This window comes from Callithrix jacchus, chromosome 15 (assembly GCF_049354715.1).
Source record: "Callithrix jacchus isolate 240 chromosome 15, calJac240_pri, whole genome shotgun sequence".
Classification (NCBI taxonomy): Eukaryota; Metazoa; Chordata; class Mammalia; order Primates; family Cebidae; genus Callithrix; species Callithrix jacchus.
The window spans coordinates 98,452,805-98,480,137 of NC_133516.1; the positions used below are offsets into that span (position 1 = coordinate 98,452,805).

At 41.8% G+C, this 27,333-nt stretch overlaps 1 protein-coding gene across 1 annotated transcript in view; it reads right to left on the reverse strand.

Moving 5' to 3' along the window:
- Positions 1-338: 338 nt before the first annotated feature.
- Positions 339-27,333, reverse strand: part of LOC128929785 (uncharacterized) — a 104,802-nt gene continuing 77,807 nt past the window's right edge. Inside the window, exons 2-6 of the mRNA XM_078352269.1 lie at positions 26,773-26,920; positions 25,123-25,245; positions 22,092-22,204; positions 4,112-4,176; positions 339-3,364 (exon numbers count right to left, since the gene is read on the reverse strand). Coding sequence (XP_078208395.1) covers positions 26,883-26,920 — 38 coding nt within the window. The 3' untranslated portion in view covers positions 339-3,364; positions 4,112-4,176; positions 22,092-22,204; positions 25,123-25,245; positions 26,773-26,882. The remainder of the gene's footprint in view (positions 3,365-4,111; positions 4,177-22,091; positions 22,205-25,122; positions 25,246-26,772; positions 26,921-27,333) is intronic.

Below are 27,333 nucleotides of genomic sequence, written 5' to 3' on the forward strand. Positions count from 1 at the left end.
ATATTTTTAAATGTTCAATCTCATTAGGAATCCAAAATACAAATTAAAACAGCAAGTTTTGCTTTTAAAATTGATGAACATTGTTTTAAATTTTAATACCTGGTTTCACCAAGGGTATTGCAAAAATAGCGCTACCATAGAAACGTTCTAGATGAAACATTGGCAATGTATATCCACAATCAATTCCTTTTCCCTTCACCCAGCAGTTTCTTAGGACACAATCCTATATGTTTAAAGATGATAATCGAGATGTAAAAGAAATCTGTATATGAGAATAATCAGAGATTGGTAAAATGAATAATGGCATGTATATATATGTACTATATAATGGAATACTATTCAGTTTAAAAAATAATTTTTATTTATTCAGTTTAAAAAATAATTACATGGGGAAATATTCATGACTATATTCTTCAATAATTGTAATGTATACTTAATACCTAGAAGAAACTAAAAACAAGTCGTGAGTTGATTTTTTATTTTTCCTGGGCTATAAGACCATGGTTAATTTCTTTACTTTATCTCAATTATTTTGTTGTTTTTCAAATGTTCTACAACAATATGACATTTTAAACAAAAAAAGGCTTGTTTCTAAACCACTGAAGACTTTCGTTTCAATTCCATTTTAAGTCATGTATCTTAATAGAAAAACAGAAATATCATACGTAACATACATTTTTTAAAAGTGGCTCCTTTGCCCACACCCATAGACTGTACATCAGGAATTCACCCTAATAGAAATTATGGAGTTTGGGTGATACAATGTGTTAATGTGGTTTCATCGATTGGAACAAATGTACCAGTCTGCTGTGGGATGTTGATAGTGAGCGAGACTGTGCGCATGTGGGAACAGGGAACTCTCTGTACTTTCTGCTAAATTTTCTGTGAATATAAAACTGCTCGGAAACAACACAGTCACAAAAAAAAAAAAAAAAAAAAAAAAAAAAAATGACTCCCAGAATACAAACTGGATGTAAAGTAAATCTGGCACTGCTTAGCACAGAAATATAAAAACAATACTGATTGAGTGAAGAAGGCTTTGAGGTATGCTGAACAGGTGTCTAATACATTTTTTTGTCTAATAAATTTTTAGATATTAGTTGCTTTGAGCAAATATATATCTCACATAATGAGAAAAAACTTAATATATAATATTTGTCATTTGCCTTCTTATCCACAAAGGTAGAAGGAGGTGTCCTATACCAGCTCTGTCCAAGATAAAATATAAGACTCTCATATATAATTTTATTTGACTATTTTGTTTCATTTTTGAGACCAGGTCTCACTCCATCCCCAGGCTGGAGGGCACCGCCATGATCATAGCTTCTATCTCCCAAACTCAAGTGATCCACCCACCTCACCTTGGCCTCCCAAAGTGCTGGCTCAGGCATGAGCCACCACATCCAGTCTCTCATACATAATTTTAAATTACCTGGTAGCCACCATTAAAATAAAAAGTAAAAGGAAGTATGTAAAATTAATTATTATCATTATTATTTTGAGACAGAGTCTCTCTCTTGTCACCCAGGCTGGAGTGCCGTGGTGTGATCTTGGCTCACTGCAACCTCTACCTCCTGGGTTCAAGCTTCTACTGCCTCAGCCTCCCGAGTAGGTGGGACTACAGGTGTGTGCCACCACACCTGATTAATTTTTGTATTTTTAGTAGAGATGGGGTTTCACCATGTTGACCAGGCTGGTCTTGAACTCCTAACCTTGTGATCCACTCGCCTCAGCCTTCCAAAGTGCTGGGATTACAGGCGTGAGCCACCACGCTCGGCCAATTAATTTTAATAATATTTTATTTAACCCAACATATCCAATTATCATTTCAAAATATAATCAGTCTAAAGATTATTGAGATATTTTATCAATTTTATCATATTAAGTCATTGAAATCTGATGTGAATTTTACATATCGAGCACATCTCAATCTGGTTCCTAAATTTTCATTGGAAATACTAGATCAGTATGTAGATTTCATAAAATTTACTGTTGCAAAAGTGGATTAACATACCCAAGTTTTTCCAAACATAAGTGTCTTAATAACTTGAGAATCTGCTTTAAAATTTAAATTTAAATTCACGTTTCTAAGTTGCACTATCACATGTAGCTAGATGCTAATTTATTAGACACACCTCCTCTTGGAAGGGGTTAATAGTGAAATACTGTCATTGGACATGCTACTTTAGGGGAACAGGCCTGAATATACCTACTATCCAGCAAGTCCAAGTCTAAATTTCAATCATGTTAAAAGAATGCAAATTGTGCATCCTTACCTACATTCTTGGCCTTGTTCAATATCACTGAGTCACATATGTGTTGAGTTATTCTTAGCAAATTCATCTGCAAAAAGAGAAGTCATTTCCTATACTGAAAATGAGGTATTGCTCCCAGTAATCAATTAGCTGCATAGTTTCACTTCCCCTTGCTGGATGAAGGGATGATTCTGCCACTCTACAATTTCTAATAGTCAAGACTAAGACTACGAAAAGTGAAGAAAACACAGGCATACTGCTATTTATAGTAGATTGATTTGTGACCTCATAGGCAACAGAACTTCCTCACACATTTAAGAAGTCTTGCCTGACCTAAAGAGTGAAACTAATCAACTGCCCAAATTTTAGCTGTGTTTTGCAGCTTGACATACAAATTGGACAAGCCCTTTACTATTAGAAGCCATTCCTCTGGTGGCATTAATGACCGTGATATTTTAAATTCATCACAAACTGGACCCGAATTCTCACACACTGGTATGTAAGGTTGTTTCCTGTACTAGCAATGGAATCATTAAAATAGAGCACACACAAACATGGCTTCCAATGATGATAGCTGTTTGGAAAAATAATAACATATCACGACAAAGGTTCCTTTCCTTCCTCAGAATAAATGTGTTCCCCAAAATGTATTTCCTCACTTGGTAACAAAAATAAAAAAGCAAAACCAACAAGCATGTAATCTGTGATAACATAAGCGTGTACATGAATCACTAATTCCAATGTGTCAGTTAATCAGTCATGAACAAACTGTAATTGTACTGCCTGCCAGGCACTTCAGCTGTCCTCAGGATACACACATAAATGATACAGTTCGTAATCAGGGAGGTTGGATTTGCAGACAGCAGAAGTAACAACATAAGGTAGCGTGTAGTCAAGCAGCAAGTGAGTGACCCAGATGGCAGCTGCCGTAGGACTAGAACACTGGTTCTCAAAGTATCTGCGGAGGTCCCCGAGCCTCAGGGGTTCTCTGAGGTTACAACTCTTTTAAAGTACTAAGGTGATATTTGCCCTTCCACTTTGTCAATGTTTTCCATGATGGTGGGTGAAACTGTGGTTGCCTTGACACAAAGCAAGAAAGTGGCATCAAACTGTAGCAAAAAAAAAAAAAAGTCAGTTTCACTTAAGAATGTACTGGATAAAGCAGTAAAAAAATTATTTGATTAAATTTATTAAATCCTGACCCTGTAGGGTTTGTCTTTCTAATATTTGGGGGGAACTAGAAATGATACATAAAGTGCTTCTATTACACACAGACGTATGATGGTGTCTAGGAAAAGGACAGGTGCAATTGAGTTTCAAGTTGAACTAGTCACTTTTTAAATAGTATAGCATTTTTATTTGAAAGAACAACTGATTGACAAGACAAATTGTGGTTATTCAGACTTGAATATTTGGCAGATTTGTTTCTCAGAAATAAACAAAGTGAGCCTGTCACTTCTAGGAAGACAACTGACAAAATTTTTTTAAGCCAATGGTAAAATTTGAATTTACAAGTAAAAATTAAAATATTGGAAAATTTGTATCCTAATATGTAAAATATTTCCTGATGAAATACAATTAATATGATATTTTGATACTGTACAAATGAAACAGACATTTGGAAGAGCTGCATAATTCAGTGAAGGAAGAATTTCTCAGTGACCATTACATGCTGTTAACACTCACTCACTGTATTACGCTGTATGTAAAAGGTCCAATCAGTAGACCAGTGGGTTTTAATGTAACAGAATATGAAAAGTTTATTGATATGGACTTAAATTCCGCATTGCAAAGAACTTTTTTGAAATTACCACTGGAAGGATTTTATAGTAGTATTAAAGACTATCCACAATTACCTGAGAACACCCCTTTCTTCAGTGATATGTTTCTCTTTGGGGCCAGATTTTCTTATGTTCTTAACCTATACAACATGTCACAATAGATGGAATACAAAAGCAAATATGAGAATCTAGCTGTCAGATATTAAAGAGACTTCCAAAATATAAAATAACATTTTTCTCAAATTTTTATTTGGGAAACCATATACTTTTTATTAAAATATGTTATTTATGTTAACATGTAATGGCCTTGTCATTATTATAAATTAAGTAACTCAAGCAACATATTTTAAATATTTCTCCAATTTTAATTTCTATACAGTAGTATCAATACACACAATCCACATACACCTACATAAACAAAAGCTTTGTGAGGTTTTAAGATTAAAGTATTGGAGAATCACTGGACTAGAGAAAGAGCAGTCATCGGGAGAACTTAAAGAAACTGATCTCTGGGACCTGGTATTTCATAATCTCCAAATACGCCCTTCCTCTTCCAGCTCTTTATGACCCAGAATGAATGGTGTTGATTATTTAAACATGACCAGTTTACAATGGTGTTCTTCATGTAACAATTATATTTGTGGAAATGCAATATAAAATCCTCAAATGCAGCACAACTCCTCTATAATCACAGACCTTCTATTAAGTGGCGGAACTAACACATGAGATTTTGCCATGTATCAGTGGTTCTTTTTCATGTCCAAAGTCTTTTAACATTTATTATTACCATTTTCCAACCCTTCCATGGACCTAATATAATTATATTGTCTAGCAAACAAACTACACTTATTAAGTAACAATAAATGTATTTTCCTATTTTGGACTGACTTTATCTATGCAATGCCAGGAAAAGTGAAAACAATAGAATTTTATGCAGTGATCAGGCAATTTCCGTTTAGATTTTCAAAAATTTAAAATAGGTTGCAGATTCCTCCCCACCCCATCATTACTTCCAAAAATCACGTGGGATATAGAAACTTGAGGTTGAGATCCTCTGTGGCCTGTAGGTTTTGGTTTTGCTTTTAGTTTTGGGGTTTTAGTCACTCAAATCATGATAGAAATAAGTTTTCCTATTTTTCGCTCAGTGACCGGATATCTGAGAATCCAAGGTTTGAATCCTTTATATGGATACACACAGTTTTAGGGTTTGCAGTCAGAGGATGTAAAAAACCTGGGCTCTAAAATCAGAAAAAAGGCTTTGTAAATGACATTTTCTGCGTAAACGTAGGCAAGCAGATCAAGCTCACTGAACCTTAGTTTCCTCATGTGTAAAATGGAGCTAATGCTATCTACCTTGCTTAGCTGGTGTGTAGCACAGGAAATGATAGACATGATTATTCAGCAAATAAACCAAGTTGTGCTATAAATCCATAAATTGCTTTTAATATTGAAATTGTTGATATTTCATATTATCCAATTTATGGCAAAAACATGTAGAAGACACTTTTGTGATGGGTCCTTGGCTCAGTTTTGCCCCTTTAAACATGAACTAAAACATGCCCATGCTCAGTGTGTGGTTCCTGAAACACATTTGAGGGTGAACAGTGCTGGTCCGTGAGAAACTTAAAAATTGTTCAGGTTTATCTTTAGGCACAAAGAATAATCTGTGTTCTCAGATGCCACAGTGACCTCTATCCCACGGTTTAACAGCTGTAGGGCTATCCACAGAAGCAGCTGGGCCTCTGGTTTCTCCTAGTGTCATGAACCCAGTATGGAAATCCCACCCAGATTTACTCACATTACCTCCCTGACCTAGACCACAAGTCAGTCCTTTCCTTCCTCTAATTCTTCCTCACCCCTCTCAAATACAGATTTGATACTTTCCTACAAACGTCCTACTACTTTAATTAGTATTCATCACTAATTTGAAGAGAGTCTATATTCTGACATCATGATATGAACTTACCATGTTAATGAAATTTCTGACAATTTAGTGTGCTATTGAAATTCCTCCTTCCCTAGTAGTTACCATTGCATTTCTAGGATCTGTTACGGTGTTGGAAAAATTACATTAAAAGAAGATATCATCAATGTTTTGTTCATAATTGTAATAAAATGAAAATATCTTAGTGTTGTTATAAATCCTGTAATTAAACACTGTAATCCTTCCCTCCCTTCCAAAGGTATTTCAGGGATTAGAGTTTTTAATTGTGCATGAGATTTATAAAGTAAGGGCACAGCCTTGCTACTACTATTACACATTTTTTTCATTTGGATAATTTAGCAGTTATCACTTCAAAAAAAAAAAAAAACCCTATTTAGAGATGATTATAATAGCCGGTCTCTAAATTTTTACATTGAATTTTTCTTTCCTCCAAAAAAAATTACTGCTCCACAAACCACGAATATATTTTTAATTTAGGGGGAAAGTGCTCATATCTGAGAAAATTTGGATTTGGAGAAGATACAGGGCGCTTCCTCGCCAATTCCAAAAACTCAAGCGCTCTGGCTTACCAAGTGCGGTAGGTTTTCAGGAAAACCCAGCCCCTCAGGACTCTCGATCTGGACCAATCCGAGCTGCCGCAGCTCCGCGCTCCCGGGATGGGGCTGGGCTGCCAACGCCTCGCGGCGCGGGCGGGCGGACACACACCCTGCCAGCACTAGCTCAGTCCTCCCAGTTCCCCTCCGAGATGCCTCGGAATCTACCACGGCCATCAAACGAGCCTGTGGATCAGGAGTTCCCAACTTCTAGGGACAGACGCCCTTTCAAAATTCAACGTAACAGAGCCCGCTACCGCCACCCTCCAAACAGACTGACTGCCGTACCTTTACGATTGAGAAAACTCAAAAACCATCAAAAACTCCAATAGAACCCACAGTCCTTTCAAATGACTGTGTATTTTAATGACACCATTTACATACCTCTGAGTTTATTTATCTACGCTGTACGCTAAGTTCACAGGCAGGCTTGCTGCACAGATGGCTTCGCTCACCCGTTGCAAAGGGGAAGCACCCCAGGCGCCCAGGCTGGGAGGCCCAAGGCCCGGCGGCTGCTGCGGTGGACTTAGAGGCAGCAGGTCCTGCTTCTACCCCAAACGTTCAATGTGGTCGGATTCCCGGGGACAGCAGGGCACTCTGCGTGCACAGAGCCGGGGCATCGCAGGACACCTGCTGCCCCCTATCGGTGGTCAGAACAATAACCCGAACCCGGTTGGAATCAACTGGAAGAGGCCTTTTGAAAAAAAGAATACTCCATGACTACGCAGTAGCCAGAGGACTCGCTAGAAAGCCTGTTTCCGCAGTCATTGCCGACTGCCTCGTTTCAATGCAGTTTTTCGCAAGTGAGGGAGAGCATGCTGCATAGAAAAGGACCCTGACACCGCTTCGGTGAAGGCTGGGGGTGGCGAAGGGGGTGTTGAAGGGGTTCAAGATACACACCCAAGGGTCTGTTTGTTTTCCACCTCCCTCTTCAGCAACCCATCTCGTCCTTATGCAAAGCACTTGCCCTCGCCGGGATGGGGACACACATCAGAGCACAGCGTGGTGTCTTCCCAAGCCCCCCGAGGCACCTGTCCCCTCATATTACACCTTGAGCAAAGTCCAGTGACATCTGCGGCAGAGGCGACAAAGGCTCCCTGAGAAGCCGGCCTCAGTGGTGGCCAGGAATGGGTTTCAAACAGCGTGTTAACTCCTGTGGTCCCTTTAATAAAAATAGGAATATACTTCAGAAAAGCAAAAAATAAAAATGCCGAGAAGGAAAAGGAAACCGTCGGCTGCAGCGTTACCTCTGATGCCTGTATCTGCGAAATCTTCTTCTAAGACTGAGCATTAAAATGTGCTTCCACTTGGACAGAGCCAGTATTGCCAACAGGCGGGGAACTCGCGTGTGTGTGTTGCTACATACTCTGAGATTTCTAATTTTATTTTCATCACTTTCTCCCCACTCACTAGCACCCCTCACCCCAATACACACACACTTGGCAGTATCCTAACTTGTTCGCTCTTGCCCACGTTTGTCTTGGCGCCCTGGGGAAGAAGGTAAGAATGGACGAACGAAGGTGCGTGGAAGAAAGGAGGGAGGGGAGGAGGCAGAGTCGGCTTAGACACCAGACTGCGCTTGTTAGAGCAGGAATCGTGGCGGGCTGTCTTGGAGAGGATAACGGAAATGCCCCACCACACGCCCGCGGCGCAAGGGCCGGCGTCCCCAGTCCGCCGCAGGCAGCAGGAGAGCGGGGGTCCCCTCGGCCCCTCTGGGCTCTAGCGCGTCCGCTCCGGGCGTCGAGCTGTCCGGTTTCGCTGCGAGTCTGGGAGAGGAAGGCGGCTCGGCTGGCTCGGTTCTCCCCGCCGGTCCCCTGTGGCGGCCGCCCCTGGCCAGGGCCCGGCCACCTCCCCGCTCCTGGGCGGCTGCAGGTGCCCAGTGGCCTATCCCGGGCGGCGGCGAGACGCCGAGCGGGCCGAACCTTCCCCACGTCCAGCTCGGGGAGCGTCTCGGTCGCGCGGCGGAGGCCCCTGGGCCCGGGCGCTCCCTGCTCCCGGCTCCCGGCTCCCGAGGCCTGTGGGCGCGGCGCACCAGGGCGCGGGCGGGCGGCGGCGGCAGCTCCAGGCGGAAGGCGCGGCGGGGCCACGGTCACGGCCCCCTCCGGGGCTCGGGCGGAAGCGCGGGCTCCGGGGGGGGAGGAGGGGCTGCCGCGCCCCGCCGAGGCCCAGGGATCCCGGCCCCGAGCGAGCGGCTCCCGTCCGTGCAGAGGGGACCCGGGCTGCCCTCGCGCTCGCCGGGCCGGGGTGAGCCCTGCTCAGGTTCAGCCCCAACCCCGCGCGGCGGGGCGATGCCGAAGCCCACGCAGGTCCGCCCGGCTGTGCGTCTTTCCCGGGCGCACACCAAGCCCCCTGCCAGGCGCTCAGGCCCCGGCTACGAGGCCGGCAGCTCCGGCGTTTGCCACCTCCAGACCCAGCGCCGCCAGCCCCGACTCCCGGCTCCCGGCGACTTCCCGGATGGGGCCATGCTTTTCTTCCAGGACAATCGGGGCTCCTCCCCTCCCGGCGATCTTTCTAGGAGGCCACCTCCAGAGACTGCGAGGCGCTTTCCTCCCTGCCGGTACCAAACTGTAACTCCTCTCGCTACAGACGCCGAGAACCACACGCCGAGTACTTGGCGAGGGAACCGCCACCACCCAGAAAAAGCACACGGCTCTGTGTGCGCGGATCGTTTGCATCAGCCCGTTCCTGGGGAATAGAAGTTGGCTTTCTATTTTTGATAGCCCTGATTTTCAAGCTTTTTAAAAGTTACGTTGTTCTGTTTTCTGCTTGGTCGACAACACGGAAAATGGAATATTGCTTTTCTGTGATTCAGAATCAATTGTAATTACAATGACTTTGAGAATTTGACGGCATCTTGTGAGATAAAATGGAGATGCGCACCTGGGGGAGAGTCACTGGAGTGGATTACGTAGCGGCCGGCTGGATCCGGCCAACAGTCTCTGAGGCTCATTCCCTTCCGCTAGCAGCTCGCCCACTCCAGGAGGACTTTCATCTTTAAATCATTTTTTTTTATTATTATGAGGCTGTCAGTCTAAGAGAGCAAAGATTAAGCACCACATTTAAGCACTTCTCTCAAACTAGCTTTACCTTTCTTGGGGAAGTAATTCCTGGGCTAATAATTTCAGATCTGAGAACAAAAGAAGTTGCGGGGGGAAAAAAAAACAACTTTTATTTACGCAACAGATATTCATGGAGCATCTTCCTTGCACCAAATACACACACCACACACACACACACACACTGCATACTGTGTGCTATACAAATAACATATAACATCTGTTGAATGGTTACTATGTGACAGGCAATATACTTGATATTTAAAAAGCATTCTAACATTTTACCCTTCCAGGGCTATGAAGTAGAGAGATTGTCATCTCTGCTTCACCTATGAGAAAAACAGGAGTCACGAAGTAACTTACTCTAGGTCACCCAGTTAATAAGTGGCAGGACCAGACATTACACTTTCCGCCCAGTCTGTTACAGAGACCTCAGCTCCACCTCTACACCGTGTGCTCCAGTCAGATCTGGGCATCAGTATATTTTGGAACCACCTTAGGTGACTGTGATAAAAGTAGAACTTGAGAAGCCTTGATAGAATCACACTTCCTCATTTTCCTGATCAGAATACAAACTCAACGAAGCAATTTGTCTGGAGACACACAATTGCAGAATGAGATCCAGAAAGCCTGTTCCTAGCTTCTTGGCTAAGGTCCTTTCTACTCTCCAGACCACCTTGCCTCAGTCCAGGAAGAGTCAAAGAAGGTAAATAATTCAACAATTATAAAAAGTGTACAGTCAAATCTTAGTTAGGATAATCACTTAAGGATTATCCTTAGTTTCCCCTTCAAATTGCTTGCTTTCTGGATTTTTTACTGTTATCTTGTTTCTCTGCCAGAGGGAGAGAGAAACCATGTGAAACTCAATTATTTCATTTCTGCTAATGTTACCTGGTAAGAATGCTAATATTAAAAAGGAAAATGGGGGTCAGGCACAGTGGCTCATGCTTGTAATCCCAGCACTTTGGAAGGCCAAGGCAGGAGGATTGTAGAAGTCCAAGACCAGCCTGAGCAGCATAGACAGTACATCACTCCCAATCCCCATCTCTACAAAAAGAAAAAAAAATGGGCAGGTGGTACATCCTGTAGTCCTCGCTACTCAGGAGGCTGAGGTGGGAGGATCACTTGAACCCATAAGTTCATGGCTACAGTGAGCGGTCATGCCACTGTACTCAGCCTGGGTGTGGAGGTGCATGCCTGTAGTCCAGCTCTTCAGGAGGCTGAGATGGGAGAGTTGCTTGAGCCCAGGAGGTCAAAGTTGCAGTGAGCCATGGTGCACCACTGTGTACCAGCCTGGTCAACAGAGAGACCCTCTCAAAAAAAAAATGAAGAAAAAGAACCATGAAGACTATGGCCTTTTCTCAACAAGTCTGAGCAAATAATTTCCTTTACTTAAAATCATTTGCTGATTCCACCATCCATTCTACAGAATAAAATTAAAAGTAGACTTATGAAGAAGGCAAATAAAATATTGCAGGATATCATGCTGATTACTTTTCATCACCCACACAACTCTGGCTTTCGTCGAACTTTGAGCAATACTGAACAGGCTGTAGGTCCCCGAACATATAATGCTGTCCCCTGCTTTGTGTTCTTGCGTTATTCCCATCCTCTGCCTGGCCTTCCTTCCCCACCTGTCCTCTTGGAAAATGCCATTAATTTCCCAAAACCCTGCTCAGACAGCACCACACATGTGAATTTTCCTGACCCTCTGCCACATCCCACAGAACAATAACCTCGAGCTTGTGCGGCAGGCCTCTTCCTTTTCTTACATAGTCTCTATTATGGCCCTTAATCTCTATAATGAGTTTTTTCCATATCCTTAGTTTGTATAATGAATTTTTCCATATCCCTTTCTTCTGACTAGAGTTCCTTAGGAATCTGTCTGTATAAACTTTGTTTAGTGTATCTGAATACACTAAACTTAGGAAAGAGGCTAAACTTATTTCAAATAGAATGTTACATTTTCAAATAATATCTTCAGTATGTTTAAGGCTGTCATTCCATTTGTCATATACTATGAAATGTCAAAAAAATCTGAAAACAGAGGAAAACATAGTGTATTTATTATACTTTTTCACATTACCCCATTACTTTAAATTTAGAGGTATTTAAATTTCTGGAAAGTTTTCTGGAGGCTGAGGAAAAACACACTAAGCAGATTTGAAAATGTAACTAAAATACTGTTTGAATATAAGGACACCCTGTTTCCTGACTTTCAGACACCTTGCAACCCCAGGACCTAACACTATGTCCCAGCTCCCAACACACGGTAAGTGTCTGTTGAATTGTTCTAAACTGAACTGAACCACTAGTTTAAATATCTGTGGATCCAGGGCCTTCCAGTTCTACCTCGTCACAGTTCAGTCTTCTCTCTCCTTTTGGTGAGCTCATATCAGCTTCACTCTGCCAATCAACCCCTGTATTTGCTCTTTCCATTTGTATTAATGCTTTTAGCTAAATGGTAATTGCATACACGATGTTTATATTAGGGAACCTTATTAGGGAAGAAGGTCCCTAAACTTTTCCCCATTGGCAACAGTACAGATTGTTGAGGGTTAGAGATAATTAATGGAGCAATTGAGTAGATGAAGCCTTCAAAATAGCTACTGGATCATTCATTCATTTATTCAACAAATATTTTTTTCAGCATCCATTACGTGTCAGACTCTGAGGCAGAAAATGGCCTCCCTGACCTGTACCTGTAGAGGAGTCCTGTTGAGGCCAACATCCCCACTTGTGCTTGCAGAATTTCATACTGCTGGAAGCTTATGAGTGGGCAAGTGTTTTCTACACCATCCGGGACCATGATAGTACCAGGACTATCATTAAAGATACTAATAACGTCTATCATTATAGATAGTAGCCACTTAAAGATTTTGCTTAAATACATTTTCCATGTTAGGTTAACTCTAGTGAATAAAGAACATTGTGTATATTTATGCAAAACTCAAAAGGTGATTGATAAATATTTACAGAACCTCTCGAGGACAAACAGGCATACCCATGGACCACTCCCCTGACAAATGGTCTCATGTTAACCAACTGATTTCATATGATAAGGAATCTGCATCTCTAGAAGGGCCTATGTGGCATTTAATACAATAATAGCATGACTACCTTATATGTCTATTTAGAAATATTAGTAATATTTATATGCTCACTATGGGTAATTAGAAAGAATGCCTATGAGATAATAGGTACAGTTTAATTTACTTTTTAATATCATTAAAGTAGACCTCATATATCATCACGAGGGAGGAGAATCTAGAATTCTAGATTCCTTCATTCTGAGGAAAGCAACGGGAAATATAGCAAGCTATGGAGAATTAATGAAGTCTATAGTTCAGAGAAGAGATGATATTCTCCAACAAAAACACTTCAGAAGCTTTCGGCTGAGAAAACATTTCTTAAAGTACAGATTTGAGAAAGAAGGGGTATAAAAATATCATTTTTTGGAAATGTGGTTTTGTTTTGTTTTTTATCCTCAGTGGCACTCGGGTCGTGTCTCAATTTGCAAAGCTACCAAGAATATCCAGTTGAATACTGAGTAATTTAAGGCCCCTACATAAAGTGTTGAATTTTCTCAGTAGTTATGACCATTATGATCGTATTAGCTTAAATGAGGAGCGGTAACACAATACATTGGAAATATTTGGAGCCAGATGATGTGGATTCAAATCCTGACTCTTCGATTTATCAGTTCTATGAGCTTGCATCACTTCCTTTTGTGGCTAACTCCTTTGTGAAACAGGTGTATCTCCACTGCCCTGCCTGCCATTAGTGACCTGATTTGCTTGGTGAGAATCAAATGGGGCACTGAATGTGAAATGCACAGCACTACAAATGTGCGTTTCTGGTGTAGGTCATACCGTTTTCAGTTAAGAGAAAGATTCTTTGAAATTTAATAAAAGGAATACCCAAATTGATTCTTGGAATAACTCACAGAATAGAATTCTCTGAATTAGATAGCAAGAAACCACTTTCTCAAATATTTGTCCATTTTGTTTCACTTTGTATTTGATCAGTAAAATGAGTTCTAATACTGCTAGAGCTACCAAACAGTTTCTACTCTGAGTCCTAAACGGGTAGGGAACGCAACAATGCAATGACAAAAAGTATCACTGACTTCTCCTGTCCTTTGACATAATTTATTTTTTTTATTTTTTATTTATTTTTATTTTTTGAGACGGAGTTTCACTCTTGTTACCCAGGCTGGTGTGCAATGGCGCAATCTTGGCTCACCGCAACCTCCGCCTCCTGGGTTCAGGCAATTCTCCTGCCTCAGCCTCCTGAGTAGCTGGGATTACAGGCACACGGCACCGTGCCCAGCTAATTTTTTGTATTTTTAGTAGAGACGGGGTTTCACCATGTTGACCAGGATGGTCTCAATCTCTTGACCTCGTGATCCACCCGCCTCGGCCTCCCAAAGTGCTGGGATTACAGGCTTGAGCCACCGCGCCCGGCCCATAATTTATTTTACTATGAGTTTATATTATTTTTACTAATTTATTCCACTAGATTCATTATTGGTATCTATAATGATAGCTAATAAAATATAAGGTGGAAATGGGAAGCTGGAGATCAAAGGCTACAAAGTGCAATTATGTAGGTTGAATAAGTCTAGAGATCTGATGTTCAGCCTGAGGACTTAGTTAATGATAATGTATTGTACACAGAACTTTGCTAACAGTAGATTTTAGGTATTCTTTAAAAATGTAACTGTGAAATGATGGATATATTAATGTCTTTGACGACAGTAAAGTAGTAGGCATGTAAAAATATGATGGACACTTATATATACACAATATTATTACCATTTATTCAAAATTTGTGAGTTTATATTAAGGGCAGACGAGAAGACTGAGAAACCAAAAGAATGTCCTGTTGCTAGATCCTTACATTTGATTTTGAAACCATTTTTCCCTAAGCAAAAAGATGCTACGAATTCATAATTTTAAATTATGGGTGCTGTTCAAACTGGAAGTGAGTAAAAAATGAATTTAAATTAAAGCTATTTAATACAAATAGCTGTATAAGAATTAACTAACTCAGGCCGGGCACGGTGGCTCACACCTGTAATCTCAGCACTTTGGGAGGCTGAGGCAGGTGGATCACCTGAGGTAGGGGGTTTGAGACCAGCCTGACCAACATGGAGAAACTCCATCTCTACTAAAAATACAAAATTAGCTGGATGTGGTAGTGCGTGCCTGTAATCCCAGTTTCTTGGGAGGCTGAGGCCAGAGAATCGCTTGAAGCTTGAACCCAGGAGGTGGAGGTTGCAGTGAGCCAAGATTGTGCTCCAGCCTGGGCAACAAAAGTGAAACTCCATCTCAAAAAAAAAAAAAAAATAGAACTAACTTATTCTAACTCAAAACAACACCCATTTCTTCCAGCTGTTTTCTGCTGCATTTCCCACCTCTACCTTTCCCTGTGAGTTTGGTGATTAGTGATTGAAATGTATATACTTTTCCTAATAATTGCATTAACATGTCCCCATTTTTATCCTACCTCCTAACTACTGTAGTAAACAGGAACATCATAGGAAAATGAAAATATAAAAAACAACCTACCGTCTTTTTTTATTATCTATTTTGGGTAAGGAAAGGGAAAATTTGAGCATCATTGACTAAATTAAATTACATACAAATTGTATGTAAAATTAACTTCTTCAATTCTTTTAAAATTCTATGATGTTACAATCATCCTGAGTGAGTCACTAAAGTGAGCTCCTTTTGGCCGGGCGCAGTGGCTCACGCCTGTAATCCCAGCACTTTGGGAGGTCGAGGCGGGTGGATTACGAGGTCAAGAGATTGAGACCATCCTGGTCAACATGGTGAAACCCCGTCTCTACTGAAAATACAAAAAATTAGCTGGGCATGGTGGTGCGTGCCTGTAATCCCAGCTACTCAGGAGGCTGAGGCAGGAGAATTGCCTGAACCCAGGAGGCGGAGGTTGCGGTGAGCCGAGATCGCATCATTGCACTCCAGCCTCGGTAACAAGAGTGAAACTCCGTCTCAAAAAAACAAAAAAAAAAGAAAAAAAAGTGAGCTCCTTTCTAACAGGTAAAGAAACCAGGGTTGGGCTGGGCATGGTGGCCCACGCCTGTCATCTCGGCACTTTGAGAGGCCAATGCCGGTGGATGGCTTTGAACTCAGGAGTTTGAGTCCAGACTGGCCAACAGGATGAAACACAGTCTCTACTAAAAATACCAAAATTAGCTGAGCATAGTGGCAGGTGCCTGTAATCCCAGGTATGAGGGAGGCTGAGGCAGGAGAATCGCTTGAACCAGGAACAGGTAAGTTGCAGTGAGCCAAGATTGTGCCTCTGCATTCCAGCCTGGGCGACAGAGCGAGACTCCCTCTCAAAAGAAAAGAAAAGGGAAAAAAAGCCAGGTTTGAGATTAGTTTGGATATCTCTGTATGGGGAGGGTAGAGTAAGTAACTGGTAACTCCCATCTCTTTGCAAAAAAGCCAGGTTTGAGATTAGTTTGGATATCTCTGTATGGGGAGGGTAGAGTTCACTGGAGGTTTTCCTAGAAGGGCTGAGAAGTGAGAGATACTCAGTTACAGGGTTGCGAAGGTATTGGGGTTTCTACTACGAGTATCTGTATATGTGGGTATGTTAAAGAGATTCCTCAGAGGCTAACGTTCAAAAACACTAGAAAACACCCACCAGAATTATTAATGATCCTTCAGGTTTATGATTCTGTTTTCCTGATTAACTTGGTAAATTGAGCTGTTCTTAAGTGGACAGAATAAGAGATAGGTACGTGTCTACACAAGGTTGTTACGGATGACAAAAGAAGGGGATTCACGAGGAGAGTCAGTTTTACTGACTCTTTCTTTTCACAGGAAAAGAAGGAAGAGTAGGCAAACCCTCACGGCACCTCCACGGCTGCAGTTCATTTATAATTTTCTTCTATTTCTAATCCTCCTTGCGGACTAGAAGGCCTGATTTCTTGCCTTTCGTCAGTTCAGTCCTCAATGCTATTTGAGAGAGATGGCTTGGCCAGCAAGAGTTCCATAGCCACCGTGTTATCTTGCATTTAGCAGTGTGACTACAGGCTGGAATAGATTAACCTGATTATGAACTGGCTTGGAACACAGTGTTCCTGGCCTCAGTGCTTGGGCTTCGGCCTTCTCTCCCGACCCTGAGTGTGTAAATCTGCACAATATGTCTTTTAGCACATAAACTTCCAAAGAAGACAAAACATTTCTATTTTACTAACTGTCTGCAAATGTTCTAAAATGGGGCTGTGACTAACCTCTTGCTGTGTTTGAGGGGACTTTCGCTACAGCATATTAATTAATAATTAGTAAAGTTGAATAATAGTAAAACTTTTTCCAGCAATTACAGATTAGTAAATGATATTTAACATGTTTTCCTAATAAATTCATTTTACAATTCCTGAGCAACCGCTACAAATCAGGCACTGTTCTAGGCCCTGCAGTTACATCAAAACAAAACTGACAAAGACCATAGAAGTAGACTCTAACACGTGAGGTGGTTCTAAGTGCCGTGGACAAAAATTAGCAGGGAAGGGCAATGGGGTGGGGGCTATAATTTGTTAAAAATGGCTTCACCGAGAGGGTGAGTGACCTTTGATTAATGACCCAAAGCAGAGCCAGCTGTGTGCAGCATGGAATGAGAAGAGGGTAGGCAGGGAGAGATTGCAAGTGTCCGGCCTGTGAAGCAGGCATGTGCCTGGTACACACAGAAGAGCAGGGAGACCAGCGTGGCTGAGAGAGGGCTGGGAAGAGGAGAAGGAGATGGGGTCAGAGGTCATGGGTGAATGGCACGGACCAGATGCACTGAACCTTGATGCTGTTGTAAGGGCTTGGCCTTGATTCTGGGTGAGATGGAAGGGTTCTGAGCAGAGACGTGACATGAGCTGCCTTCTGCTTTATCAGGGTCACTCTGTCTGCTGTGTTGAAACTAACTAGAAAGGGACAGAGGCGAAGGCTGGGGGACAGGAGCTGCTGCTCTGGTCAGGGGAGGGGTGACGGCAGATAGTGGAGCAGTGGAGATAGTGAGGAGTAGCACATGTATTTTGAAGGTAGAGCTGGCAGTATTTGCTCTTAACTTTGATGATAGGTATCAAAGAAAGAGAGGAGTTTATAAAACAAACCATCAGAAAACCCTAAGAAATGGAGCCTGAGTAACTGAAAGGATAGAAAACCTGAGTTTTGGGGAAGCCTGTATGAGGAGCAGGTTTGCAGGGAAAATCAAGGCATTTTAAGTGCAGAATACCCCTATGTATTCAAACAGAGATGCTGGATAGACAATTGGATAGATAAGTCTGGAATTCAGCAGAAAGGTCCCCGCTGGAAATACCCATGAAGAGTTCACTTAAAGCCCTGTAAAGGAGCACGAAGGTGCTATTCAAAATAATCAACAACCTATATATTAATGGCACTAACCAGCCAAAGGACTGGAGCGCAGTTCTAAAGGGTCAGGTGTCAACCTTCTAGAAATTAGATCCTGGGTAGGTCTGAGGGTCCCAGAGTGAGGCCACAGTGGCTGGAGAGGGTGAGGAGCCACTCTCAACTGGTCTAAATGGCAGCATTTCCACATTTTATCAACAGCATAGCACACCAGGGCGCAGCAAGTGACAATGAGCCCTACAGGAGTACAGAACAAGAAGTCCTTTGAGGACTGAGCCCCAGGGAGTCCAATATTCAGAGGCCAGGGGAGAAGGACAGTGAGGAGACTGAGCAGAAACAGCCAGTGGCAAGGGGGAAATGCCAGCTGTGTGGTGTCCTAGCAGAACAGCGACCGAGAGGCCCAGTTGCCTGAGACGGTCCAAGGTGAGGCCCGTGTCTCAGCTTTAAGTTGTAGTGGCACCGCCCACCTTTCACTATCAAAGGTGTCTTTATTCTGATGATTAATTACATGGTCTTCCTACATAAAAGGCAAGTGAAGAAAAGGGGGGTCAGTGGAAGAAATAACCAAGTATTTAAATGCTGCTGCTTGGACAAGTAGCAGGACTGGGAACTGGTGGCTGCATTTAGTGTTCTAGAGGTCGCTGGGACCCTGTCAGAAAACGGCTTTACTGCCGCAGCAGGCATGAGGACTTGAGGTCAAGGGAAAATAAAAGGAGAGGAATTGGTGACAGTAAATACGGACACATTTCTTAAGAAGTTTTGCTGTTTAAACAACAAAAAGAGGCAGAAAATTAATGGGGAACGGTTGGAAAGAGGCTAATCAAGACAGGGTCTGGGGAGATGGAAACATTGCGGTATGCTTGGCAGGCGGGTACCCTAAAAGAAAGGGGTACACTGATTCTGAACGAGAAAACAGATGTCAGTATTGTCAGGGCTGTGTTATAATTTACGTGAACCCTAGGCACTTCCGCCATCATGGGCCCCTTCCTCCGTTAAACATTTTTAAAAATATATATTTAAAAACTTTTAAGATATTATGCATTATATACAAGTGAATGTATTAACATGTATTAAAGCATTTTCTTTGACCTTGAAGTTCCTATTTTTTTTACGATTTTAAAGGCACCTCTAAAAGTATCATGGGCCCCAGGCACTGTACCTACCAGCCTGTGGATTCATCTGGCCTCAATGTCGTTAGGTTGGTAAGAAGAGGATGGGGTTGGTGCACAAGTGGAGGGCTGGGCTGAGATGGAAGCCCTGGTGGTTCATCCACAGAACGGGACAGAGGACAGAATTCAGGACACAAGTAGGTGGGTACATGGAATGGGTGCAACGTGTTTTGGTGTATTTTTTCTCTTGTTTCTATTTTCTTAATGAAATAGTAAGCATAGTCAAAAGCTGAGAATGAGGATGGCGGAGAAGGCATGGAGGTTTGAAGAGGGAGGAAAAAGTATGAAACAGCCACCCAGGAGTGCGGGAGAGTGAATAGACTTGGGAAGAATGGAGAAGGATTCCAGGGCAGCACCAGAAGTCCCCTGAGGCGAGGTGAGGAATTTAAAATGACACCAGTCAGCATGAGCTGTGTGTTTTCCTGCAGCCACATTCAGCTGCTTAGTTGCAGGGGCAGAGTAGGAGGAGAGTTGGAGTCAAGCAGGGATGGAGTTTTGCCAAGTAAGTTTGACAAAGCAAGAGGTAGCTGGGCAGTAAGGTGTATGCACAGTGACGGTAACAATGGACCATGGAAATTAAGCTGGGTAAGGATGGAAGCGGGGATATAAAGGGAATAGGGATGTTGAAATGATAGGAGGTTGATTGTGGATCCTCATGAGTCAAAAATAGCTGGAGTGAAGCTCTAGGATAATTGAATTGGAAAGATGGCTAATGATGGTTAAGAGTGGGATGCCTGAAAGTATGGAGGGATGTGCAATTATTAATAGGAGGCCCACATGTAACACGTGAATATTTTTTGTTGTGCAAAAATTCAAATAACCCATTACCTCATACAACCTCCAAATATTAATATAATCACTGTTAAGAATTTGATATGTGGCTGGGGGCAGTGGCTCATGCCTGTAATCCCAGCACTTTGGGTGGCCGAGGCAGGCAGATCACGAGGTCAAGAGATCAACACCATCCCAGCCAACACGATGGAATCGCGTCTCTACCAAAAATACAAAGAAATTAGCTAGGCTTGGTGGGGCATGCCTGTAGTCCCAGCTACTCAGGAGGCTGAGACAAGAGAATCATTTGAACCGGGGAAGCAGAGGTTGCGGTGAGCCGAGATTATGCCACTGCAAGACTCCATCCCCCCCACAAAAAAGAATCTGATATGTAGCAAATATATATTACACTCACATAGGCACACACATAAACACACTCATACACATGTAATGACTATATTTAGTTTTTTTTACATACATGGGATTATGCTATACATATTATCCCAGGCCTTGTTTTTTCATTTAATAATATATTCTGTAACTTTTATGATGGTTTATATAGATCTACGTCTTTTTTAATGACTTCACTGTTTTAAGTTATATGAACTTCCAATTGAACTGTCTGTGGAATGTTCTAGACATGTAGACAACAGTGGATGTGATGTGAAACGAATATGCTCAGGCTCTGGGTGCCTCACTCTCACAGCCCCCTTCCAGGGACCCTGATTGGGGGTTAACAACACATTCACATGGCCATAGTTTTTATGAAATTTACAGGAGTAAGACAGTTCAAATGTGATTAGTTAAGACTAGTCTTTTTCCAGATCTCCTCCATGGCACTTTCCCTGTATTGGATGCTATTGGAGAGGCTGCGAGCCTTCAAGGTAAATATTCATTTCTAGTGGAATTCATTTCTGAATAAATGTACATGTTCATATCTAATTCTGTATTCTGTTTGTTAAGAGGGCCTTTATAATTGAATAAGCTTCAGGCCCTATAAAACTTGGATCTGGCCTGACAGGTTTAGCAATGCTTCTTTAATAGTCCATTTCCTCAATGATGTCTAAATTCCTGGATTCCCGGCTACGTCCTGCTGCCCCAAACATCTGTTGCTAAACCATGTATCAAAAGTCTCTTCTCTGCTCCCTCTCCAGAAGCCAGGAGACCTTCGCTTTCCTAGAAGTCATGCTCTGTAAACCTAAACCAAATTTTTGGGGCAGCAGTTCTGTACACTAATTAGTATGAAGCTATTAACCCTTAAACTAATTTTACATAGTTATGAAAACATACAAATAACTCTAATTGTCTCAAATACTCTAATGTGGAGTGTTTATTTCTATCATTGTTGCCTTAATTCTGTATAAACACAGATCATCATTAACTCAGAATTTTAGATATACAAGATTATTTGGAGATCACTTAATCCCATCCTCTCATCTTATAGCTTTGTGAGCTGAGATGCAAAATAGGACCTAGGACTATTTACAATTCTACCGGGAAGGATAATCATTCCTTAAGGAAGGTGGTCCTGTGTGAAGTGTAAGGTGAGAAGATCAAGGGAGGCACGTCCCACCTCAGAGACAGAAAGCTGCTAACCACATGCTCTTGTAAAATTCAAGCACATTGTTTCTTGCTAACAGACGCTAATGACTATAATAAATTAAGGAGGTTAAGTTAAGCAATAAACAATTACATTGACACAGGGTATAAACTTGATGTCCTAATTAATGTATTGACCAACAGATCTTTCTAGGCTAAGAATCCTTGTCCTAATTCAGCCATAATACACATGTTCTTTTTTTATGTACTAGAACTGAACCATATTCAATATTCAAATAATAGTTACATGGTTAGGTCTTCAAAAAACACAGAGAGGGATCAGAATAAAACAAAGTTTTGTCACACTTTTTTCTAAGAGTGATGATACGCTGACTTACCTCACAGTATTATGAAGATTAACAAGATTATGCCTATAAGTATTCTAAGCTCTTTGGATTTAAAAATTGCAGTTGGCTGGCAGTAACGTTTTTTTAATGTCTAGTCTGAGTGGTTCATTTTATAATGAGATATGGCTTTAAAGTAAGGAGACTAAATCTTGGACAAGCATAGCCCATCAAGACTCATGTATCCAAACCTGCTTTGTCATGCCATGTGGCCGCCATGGGAAACTCTGTATTTATTCTGATGAGGATTCCATTGCTTATAACATTTCCTGAACTTCTCTTTAGGCACTGCCTTGGAGCCAGCCTGTAAGACACAGGAGAAAAGTAGCCTCCTTATTAGGGAAATTATGGAAGAATATAAAGTTCTTAAAATAAAAAAATATAAAAAACTACTAATTTACAAAGTAACTCAGTCCCCTGCAGAGACAAAATTCTATGTATCTAGCAAAGAAGCAATTGGAGCAGACAACAAATGCCAGGTTAAAAATCCTAAAGATTTATAAGATTTATCAGAAGTATTTTTAAGCACATCCATGCATGTGACATTCTTCTGGAAGACAGGAAGCGGAGCTTTTTAAACATGAAAAGTCAAACGTGGTTTTCACTTATTTTGATGCTCATATGTTGGCCAACAGTTTTAGTATGTGTGAACATTTGTGTATACGTTATAATTGTTAAAGAGTTTTTATGTGCTTTGGTTTATCTTCACAACAACCCGAAGATACTTCAAAGATAAATATTATCATTACCTTCATTTTACTTACATAAAAATTCAGGCTCACAAAGTTAAAAGAAAGCCCAAGTTGATGCAGCTAATAAATGAGTCTGACTTCAGACACGCCCCTTCTAATTTCTCACCCAGAACTCTCAACATTTTAACATATATGTGTGTGTGTGTGTATAGTTTTTTTTTTTTTTTTTTTTTTGAGACATAGTCTCACTCTGTCATCAAGGCTGGAGTGCAGTGGTGCGATCTTGGCTCACTGCAACCTCCGCCTCCCGGATTCCAGTGATTCTCCTGCCTCAGCCTCTTGAGTAGCTGGGAATATAGGTGTGTGCCACTATGCCCAGCTAATTTTTTGTATTTTGGTAGAGACAGGGTTTCGCCATGCTGGTCAGGCTTGTCTGGAACTGCTGATCTCAGGTGATCTGCCCGCCTAGGCCTCCCAAAGTGGTGGGATTATAGGTGTGAGCCACCACATCCAGTCAACTCTGAATGCTTTCAACATTTTAACTAATATTTTCTAAAGTGTGTTATGAAAAATTCTATACCCTCAACATGGTCTTTATAGTGGTTTAAAAATATGTTCACAAATTATTGGACACTATTCTATTCAAAAGTTAGAGCCTACAAAAGGAAAAGGCAGAGAAACCTAGTTCTTCTCTTCTTGAATGTGGGGTGGAGTTAGTGCCTCATTAGTAGATGTGAGCATATGTGACATCTGATATGAGGTCATAAGACATTACAGCTTTCTCCTTGATCTCTTTCAGATCATTCATTCTGCGGGAAAGCAGCTACCATGTCATGAGAATATTCAGGCAGCCCTATGGTGAGGGCCCCATGGTGAGGAATTGAGGCCTCCTACGAACAGCCACGTGATGGAGTCACCTTGAAAGCAGACCTTTCAGCTCTCTTCAAGCTTTCAGATGATTGCAGCCCCACATAACATCTTCATTACAATCTAAGGAGAGACTTTGAATGAGAACCACCCAGTTAAGAAACTTCTAGATTCCAGGCCGGGCGTGGTGGCTCACGCCTGTAATCCCAGCACTTTGGGAGGCCGAGGCGGGTGGATCACGAGGACAAGAGATCAAGACCATCCTGGTCAACATGGTGAAACCCCGTCTCTACTAAAAATACAAAAAATTAGCTGGGCATGGTGGTGCGTGCCTGTAATCCCAGCTACTCGGGAGGCTGAGGCAGGAGAATTGCCTGAACCCAGGAGGCAGAGGTTGCAGTGAGCCGAGATAGCGCCATTGCACTCCAGCCTGGGTAACAAGGGCGAAACTCTGTCTCAAAAAAAAAAAAAAAAAAAAAGAAACTTCTAGATTCCCGATTCTCAGAAACTGTATAAGATGATGTTTGGTATATTTTAAGCCCATAAACGGTAGGTAATTTTTCAGTAATAGATATCTGATATGGTCCTCAAAGTGTTCTGTGATCACATAAGTTTGGGAAACCCTGTATTCTACAATGCTTTTAAAGATTTATAATGTCTGTTAGTATATAAAGTCTATATACTAACCTTTATATAGTCCTGCAGCAAAGAAACTAGTTTTTACTTTTTCATAATGCTCCCCCTTTAACAAAATATCATTCACACCCCCATGAAACTGATTCAGGATGATTTGAACTGCATCCATATAGGTTGCTAGCAATTTCAGTCCATTGCAAATCTCCAAGTAAGCATTTTGACAAAATACCAAAAACTATGCTACACATCCAGTATATGTTTGAGTCTCTATTGGACACTCTACAAAGCAGTAACTTGGACTCTTTCAAAATGTCAATGTCATAAAAGACAAAAATGTTTGGGAAACTGTTGTAGACTAAGAGAGACTAAGGCCAGGCATGGTGGTTCATGCCTGTAATCCCAGCACTTTGGGAGGCTGAGGAGGGCAGATCATGAGGTCAAGAGATCAAGACCATCCTGGCCAACATGGTGAACCCCCATCTCTACTAAAATTACAAAAATGAGCTGGGTGTGGTGGCACGCCTGTAGTCCCAGCTACTCAGGAGGCTGAGGCAGGAGAATTGCCTGAACCCTGGAGGCGGAAGTTGCAGTGAGCCAAGATAGTATCACTACACTCCAGCCTGGACAATAGAGTGAGACACCATCCCCCCCCCCCCGCAAAAAAAAAAGAGACTAAGAAGGCAGGTCAACTAAATATAATGCTTGATTCTGGATTGGATTCCGGATCAGAAGAAAATATATTCAAAAAGTATACTATTGAAGCAATTCAGAGAATTTAAATTATGGATTGTAATTAAATAACATTGTATTGATGTTAAATTGTCCAAGTGTAATAATTGCACTGTAGTTAAGTAGAAAAATAACTTTTTGCAGCCGGGCACAGTGGCTCAAGCCTGTAATCCCAGCACTTTGGGAGGCCAAGGCGGGTGGATCACGAGGTCAAGAGATCGAGACCATCCTGGTCAACATGGTGAAACCCCATCTCTACTAAAAATACAAAAAATTAGCTGGGCATGGTGGCACGTACCTGTAATCCCAGCTACTCGGGAGGCTGAGGCAGGAGAATTGCCTGAACTCAGGAGACGGAGGTTGCGGTGAGCCGAGATCGCGCCATTGTATTCCAGCCTGGGTAACAAGAGCGAAACTCCGTCTAAAAAATAAAGAAAAATGTCTTTTTGCTTAGGCATGCTGAAACTGTCGGGCTAAAAAGTTAAAATATCTGCAACCCTCAAATGACTCAGAAAAAAGTAGGAAATACACATTTGTGTCCATCAGGGTGGGGAAAGGGTGGGTAAAAGTGAGAAGAGAAATGCCAGACAGAGCTTCTATCTAGAGTACAACTAAACAGTTAAGATGCGGGATAGGATACAAACACCCTCGTCTAATTGCTGAGTTTTGAGATCTCTGCTCAGCAGCAGTCCCAACAGACTGATGAAGGAAGTGAAACACCTGTTCTTGGCTCATCCTTCAAGTCATGGTGTCAGTGTTTCTACCTGACCACCATAGCCCAGTGGCTTCCTCTCAGTTGTTCTCATTCATAGACCACTCTGTAAATCTCATAACACTTCTTCAGTTTTAGAATTTCAAGTGTGTATATATTCTATACATCTTTATTGTCTATCTTTTCCTGCTGGACTGCATATTTCCTGGGGACATGAGTAATATCTCTTTCATTTACCGCTCTTTTTCCAGTCCTTCACCCAAAGCCTGGCCCATCATATGTACTTACAATGTGTTTTTAAAGTCAATTAATGTTTTTGCCATTCTTTTTTTCCTACCGTGTGGATCTTCTAGGTTACCTCTCACACTCAGTAAGTGAAAAGTGCCTTTATGCTACCCAGTGATGTACACATGTACCTGTGAGTGTCACTGCCCCATATCATAGATGATTACTGGTCCCCACAAACAGATTTTTCTTAGAGGTGAGCTGAGTATTTAACCATCATCTAGCCATAATAAGTGGTATGCTGGGTTGAACAGTGTTCCCCAGAAATTCATGTCCAACTAGACCCTCAGAATGCAAAATTATTTGGAAATAGGATACTTGCATATAATTAGTTAAATTAAAATGATGTCATACTAAAGTAGGGTGTACCCCAATCCAATGACTAGTGTCCTTGTAAGAAGAGAAAAGAGAGATACGGGAACACACAGGCACAGAAGGTAGAATGCCATGTGAAGAGCAGAAATTAGAGAACTGCATCTACAGGACAAGGAACCCCAAGGGTTCTTGATAACCCAAAGGTAGGAAGAAAGAAGGAAGGATTCTTCCCTAGAGCCTTCAATGAGGCCATGGCCCTGCTGACACCTTGATGTCAGACTTCTGGCCTCCAGAACTGTGAGACAATCCATTTCTGTCATTCTAAGCTACATAGTTTGTGCTCATGTATTATGGCAGCCCAGGGGACAAATGTAGATGGGGTGTAGGCATATTTGTAAAACTGATGTGCCGGATACACCCTCCCTAGGTAAGCCTCCACTCTAGCTCTATCTTCCACAGTAATTAGCCTTATGAGCCTATTGCACAGACTGACCACAATGAAAAGAGTTTCAATAACAAGTCCCCAGCCTATCAAATTGTTAATAGCCATTGACACTTTATTTGTCATCCCTCTTGGAATATTTGCATTTTAATAAGAGACTTAGACATTCAATATTCATGCAACCATTTACTCACAAGCGTGTATTAAGTGCCCACTATGCCAGGCATCGCTGTAGGTCAGCCAGAGAACTATTTCAGGACATAAGAGTAGCCTTCCCTGAATGCTTCAAATCACACCTCAGCAGTCACTCAATGAGCTCAATGCACTTACGGGATATGCCACCTGTGAAAACAATAACATGTATATTTTCTATTGAAGAAGAGGATGCTCTGTCTAGAAAAGTGATGTTCTGTGCGAGCAGAGTTTGGGGAGATATAAACAAAGAATCAAGACAAGGAAAAGCAATCACATGACCAGTCAAGCATGGTTAGGCTAATCAATGCTGGAGATTCCCACAACACACGCTCTCTCGGCTTTCCTCCTAGTTCTCTGGCCTCTTGTTCTCCACCTCCTTTAAATGTTCATCTCCCTCTGTCCATCCTGCAAATGTTTGTGTTCTTCACCGTTTTGTTCATCAGTCTGCTTTTCTACATACTCTCCCTGGATTTTTGTATCCAGTTCTATTGGTCTCAATTACCACATATGTGGATGTCTCCCCAATCTAGAACTTCCTCCTAAGCCGCATACCAAGGCTT